This window comes from Ambystoma mexicanum, chromosome 14 (genome assembly GCF_040938575.1).
Source record: "Ambystoma mexicanum isolate Mex_15411 chromosome 14, UKY_AmexF1_1, whole genome shotgun sequence".
In the NCBI taxonomy this organism is placed as follows: domain Eukaryota; kingdom Metazoa; phylum Chordata; class Amphibia; order Caudata; family Ambystomatidae; genus Ambystoma; species Ambystoma mexicanum.
Window position 1 is genome coordinate 590305454 of NC_090940.1, and position 5567 is coordinate 590311020.

General features: G+C 49.5%; 1 protein-coding gene across 1 annotated transcript; it reads right to left on the minus strand.

Annotated features, from left to right (window-relative positions):
• Positions 1–3595: 3595 nt before the first annotated feature.
• Positions 3596–4144, minus strand: LOC138527221 (foot protein 1 variant 2-like). Its single transcript, XM_069638339.1, has one exon. It carries the CDS (start codon positions 4142–4144, stop codon positions 3596–3598), a length of 549 nt encoding a protein of 182 aa, XP_069494440.1.
• Positions 4145–5567: the final 1423 nt, after the last annotated feature.

Genomic DNA, 5567 nt, shown 5'->3' on the forward strand with positions numbered 1-5567 from the left:
AGAAGGTCAATAATGATCTGCATACGCTAATAGCCTTTAAACTGGGGGTTATGTGCTTTACTTCCGATCACCCTCTGCATATATTTCTCCTTTCTAATATATATATACATTACAGGGCCTGCAGTAGCAGCGCTGTAGTTATGGCTAAGTTGCTCAACTCATAGGAAGAGCACTTTTTGTGCGGCTTATAACTTTGCTCCCCCTGGAAGAATCCTTACGAAGTATTGCAAAAAAGTATATGGCCCCATCTGAATTTTTTTGGCAAGTTTGTACACATATATATATATATATATATATATATATATATATATATATATATAATATATTTTTATATATATATATATATATATATATATATATATATTTATATATATATAATTGTTGGATTTACTTTATGAATGTTAAGGACGTTATCTGCTCATCCTGAATGCATGGAATGCTAATTAAGCAATATGACCCGAGCGGCGGGGGCATGACCGTCTCAGGTAATGCCCCGGGGCCCATAGTTATAGGCCCGAGCGAAGCGAGGGCCTTAACGAAGGCCCAGGGGCATTACCAGAGTTGGTAATGCCCCCGCCACGAGGGTCATATTGCTATTAGTATCCTGACCCGCAATATTTGCGTGACCGGGGTACTAAAAGCAATTTTTTTCTGTCCCGAAACGCTGCGGCGTTTCGGGACAGAAAAAAAGAAACGGCCAAGAAAATGGCCGCCGCCATGGAAAGGGAAAACGGAGTCCGTTTTCCCTTTCCATGGCGGTCATCGGGAGCGGATGCGCTGGGAACACATGTGTTCCCAGCGCGTCCGCTCCCAAAAAAGGATCAAGAAAAAGGTAAGTGGGGTTGGGAGGGAAAAAAAAAAAAAAAAATACGTACCTGCGTCCCCGGGACGAGGAAAGCCCAAGCCGTGTGGAGGCGCGGAGCGGGGATGGCCCCGCTCCGAGTCTCCACACGGCTGGAGACTTCCCTCGTCCCCCGCCGGGGATGCAAAGAAGGATCAAGAAAAAGGTAAGCGGGGTTGGGAGGGTGGGAGTGGGAGGGAAAAAAATAAAATAAAAATAAAACGTACCTGCGTCCCCAGCGGGGGACGAGGAAAGCCCCCAGCCGTGTGGAGGCGCGGAGCGGGGATGGCCCCGCTCCGAGTCTCCACACGGCTGGAGACTTCCCTCGTCCCCCTGGGGACGCAGAAACAAGAGGGTAAGTTGGGGGGGGCGGGTGGGATGGAGGAGAGGGAAGGGAGAAACAAAAAAAACTTGCCCGAGTCCCTGGCAGGGGGCGAAGGCAGCCTCTCAGCCGCGGGGAGGCCCCGCTTCGAGCCTCCCCATAGGCTGAGGGGTCGCCACGCCCCTCGCCGGGGAAAAAGGCCGTGGAATCCCGATGGAGGGATTCCCGGCCGGGTATGGACCTGGCAAGAGCCAATCAGAATGCTTGTTTCATTCTGATTGTCTCTCGCCGGGGTACTAATTGTGTTTAGTACTGCAGAAGAACACATGCAGCAGTAAAGGGGATACATGTCATGAAAAACTGACATGAAACTGACACTGTCCCAGCCCAGGGCCTGCCACTCTGAGAAACTGGCATGAAACTGACATTGTCCCAGGGCCTGCCACTCCTTCAGAACCACCAATCAATCTGTAGAGAAACCTTTTGTAATCAGGTCGAAGGAATCCGAGATGTTCGCCTTGATACTGGGTGCAATGTTGATTCTGATGAATTGAAAACTCTTTGCCGAACTCCTGTGCACTTCCCATTGCATACTTTTTCATTTTATGTTTGAATTATATGGCAATAAAAAAAAGAAATCAGAGTTATAGTGAAGATGAACAGTTGAAGCTTTGAGCTACACAGAAAAAAAAAGGTGTAAGCGTGTACCATGCATCATAGAGAGGTTTATTGAAAAAATATGTGACAATCCGTGGAGAGCCCCAAAAAAGATCTTTTAAATGCAGTGGTGTGACAGCATCCATAAAGTGCTGTATAATAAAGTGCAGCAGACTGCAATCATAACAACCATATTTCGGCGGCAAAGAGCTGATCAATCAAAGTTACTATTGCCAAAAAAAAGGGTAAGAGCAATGACTCATCAAAAAGTGTATTCTCCAAAAATACATAAGCTGTCAGAAAAAAGAGCGTGTGAGTGTCATGGCGGAAGGGGACCAAAATGAGAATGAAGTCAGCCCCACGCCAACGGAAGCAGTCTGACTTTACGCGTTATGCAGCGGTCAATCTACATGAGGACACAAGCATGGTGTGTTGTGGCCACAATGCATGTCTAGCAAAACCAAAAGGCTGGAAGGTTTTGAATTAATCATAACCACTGGCACAGCACTGGGCAACCCTTCATACCATGTTTTCTTTCAGCCTGCCAAGCCATTACGCAAGGGGAAAGACCAAATGCAAATCAGGCTTGGCCCCGCCGCAAAAGGGGATGTCCATCCTGAACTTCTAGGTCATATCCCTTCTGCACATGACCACACGCATTCCCAGACATGTTCCGGCCTAACCATAGCAAACAAGAGGTCCATGTCTGGAAACGTCAACATCATGCCCCTCAAGTTTGTCACAAACAAGTTGGGCTCCAATAGTAACATGATTATTTCATAGTGGCTGCACCCAACGTATCATGCGCAAATCATGTGATGGCCCCCTTGCGCTCTCTCTCTCTCTCTCTCTCTCTCTCTTCTCTCTCTCTCTCCGACTGTGGTGAGGTTTTATCCCTCCCCTACTATCCCCCTTTCCCTACTCCATATAACTCTTTGTCTCCCTGCCTCTCACTCTGTCTCTTTCTCACCTGCACTCTGGATCTTGCTACCCTTCAGTGGGGTCTTGAGGGCTCTCTTCTTCCTTAACACTTCTGCCTCTGCCACTGTAGACTTGCATGCTGTGTTCTCTGCTGCTGTAGCCTTGCATGCTGCGTTCTCTGCTGCTGTAGCCTTCCATGCTGTGTTCATTGCCGCTGTAGCCTTCCATGCTGTGTTCTCTGCTGCTGTAGCCTTGCATGCTGTGTTCTCTGCTTCTGTAGCCTTCCATGCTGTGTTCTCTGCTGCTGTAGCCTTCCATGTCGTGTTCTCTGCCCCTGTAGCCTTGCATGCTGTATTCTCTGCCGCTGTAGCCTTGCATGCTGTGTTCTCTGCCCCTGTAGCCTTCCATGCTGTGGTCTCTGCCACTGTAGCCTTCCATGCTGTGTTCTCTGCAGCTGTAGCCTTCTATGTTGCGTTCTCTGCCGCTCTAGCCTTCCATGCTGTGTTCTCTGCTGCTGTAGCCTTCCATGTCGCGTTCTCTGCCCCTGTAGCCTTGCATGCTGTGTTCTCTGCCGCTGTAGCCTTGCATGCTGTGTTCTCTGCCGCTGTAGCCTTCCATGCTGTGGTCTCTGCTGCTGTAGCCTTCCATGTCGCGTTCTCTGCTGCTGTAGCCTTCCATGCTGTGTTCATTGCCGCTGTAGCCTTGCATGCTGCGTTTTCTGCTGCTGTAGCCTTCCATGCTTCGTTCTCTGCCTCTGTAGCCTTGCATGCTGTGTTCTCTGCTGCTGTAGCCTTCCATGCTGTGTTATCTGCCTCTGTAGCCTTCCATGCTGTGTTCTCTGCCGCTGTAGCCTTCTATTTTGCATTCTCTGCCACTTTAGCCTTCCATGCTGTGGTCTCTGCCACTGTAGCCTTCCATGCTGTGTTCTCTGCCGATGTAGCCTTGCATGCTGTGTTCTCTGCTGCTGTAGCCTTCCATGCTGTGTTCTCAGCTGCTGTAGCCTTCCATGTCGCGTTCTCTGCTGCTGTAGCCTTCCATGCTGTGTTCATTGCCGCTGTAGCCTTGCATGCTGCGTTCTCTGCTGCTGTAGCCTTCCATGCTTCATTCTCTGCCCCTGTAACCTTGCATGCTGTATTCTCTGCTGCTGTAGCCTTCCATGCTGTGTTATCTGCCTCTGTAGCCTTCCATGCTGTGGTCTCTGCCACTGTAGCCTTCCATGCTCTGTTCTCTGCCGATGTAGCCTTGCATGCTGCGTTCTCTGCCACTGTAGCCTTCCATGCTGTGTTCTTTGCCGCTGTAGCCTTCCATGCTGTCTTCTCTGCCACTGTAGCCTTCCATGCTGCGTTCTCTGCCGCTGTAGCCTTCATGCTGCATTCTCTGCCGCTGTAGCCTTCATACTGCATTCTCTGCCGCTGTAGCCTTCCATGTTGTCTTCTCTGCCACTGTAGTCTTGCATGCTTGTTCTCGGGCTTTCTGTGCAGTCTGGTCTGATATGATATTTATAACGCGCTTAATACCCAGAGGTTTCTAAGCACGGACCCGGGGATCGAACCTTTTTTGATCCGTGTTGTCTTGCTTTCAAGGTGAGTCTGTTGCCACTGAGCTATCCTCCCGAGACTGTCTGATGTAGCTCTCTCTCCCCATGTTGCTCTCAATCTATTCATGTTTCCCTTTCTCCCTTCATCCCCTCCCCCATACAATTCTATTTGTCTACCTCTTACCATTCTCTCGCTCTCTTCCCATCTCTCTTGACCTGTCCCTTTCTTCCTCCTGCTAGCCTTTTCTCTCACTCCTTGGCTGCTCTCCCAGCCCCCGTCTCCCAGCCCCTCTTTCCCGCTCCTGCTCCCGGTCCCTCTTTTACTTTCACTGTCCCCCACTCATGCGTCCTCATTCCCCCTTCCTTCGCTCATCCTTCCCCTTTCTGTGCCCTCCTAGGTTTCTCCCTCTCCTTATTATTATCTAGCTGTGCATTGCCAGATTGCCAGACCTGTGCCAGATTCTCTCTCTTTCTCCCTCCCCTCTGTCCCTCTCTATCGTTCTTTATTTCTTCCTCTCGGTCTCTCTCAAGCTCTTTTCTTCTGCTTTCACAATCCCCCTCGACCTCCTCAACACCCATTGCCCTCAGCCTCGTCTTCATTCTCTCTCTCTCTCTCTCTCTCTCTCTCTCTCTCTCTCTCTCTCCATACCCACAATGCATTCTGGAAGGGAACTTTCAGGGATGGATGCTCTAGGTGGTGCGTGTGGCTTAGCTGAAATGGCTTACTCTGTTATCTCCTGATTATCACCAGTTTATAGCTTCCCCAAGAGACCCCAGTGTTTCATGTCAGAATGCTGCCCATTCGATGCAGCTGGCAATTGGCGTTGCTGGCAGCATTCCTATTCAACCCACCTATGCCGGGAACTAAGATACAGGATTTTTAGATGGTGGGGGAGGGAGAGGTGAGAGTGGCGTAGGGGGGCACCCCATTTTAATATAACCGAGAGTGCCGGAGTGGTGTTAATACCTGGTGTAATTCAAACAGCAGCATTATGTGTTTTTTTTTATAATGTTTCAGGTTGGATATATTTATTTATTTTTTGGGTATTCTAATCCACCTATACAGCAAAAAGTGTTTCAAGGTGCAACAAAATAAAAGAGGGGGGTGGGTGGGGGACAATGATGAAGAAAAACAAAAACGGTCCTACTAGGCCTTGTGTCACTTAGATTGTGCAGGTGCAGTAAGAAGAAGTGCGGGGGGAGAGGAGAAGTGCCGGTCAGGGTGGAAAAGGACCCATGGGTCGGTGAGTACTAGGGGAGGTCAGGTGGGCAAGTGCCAGGGGAATGCA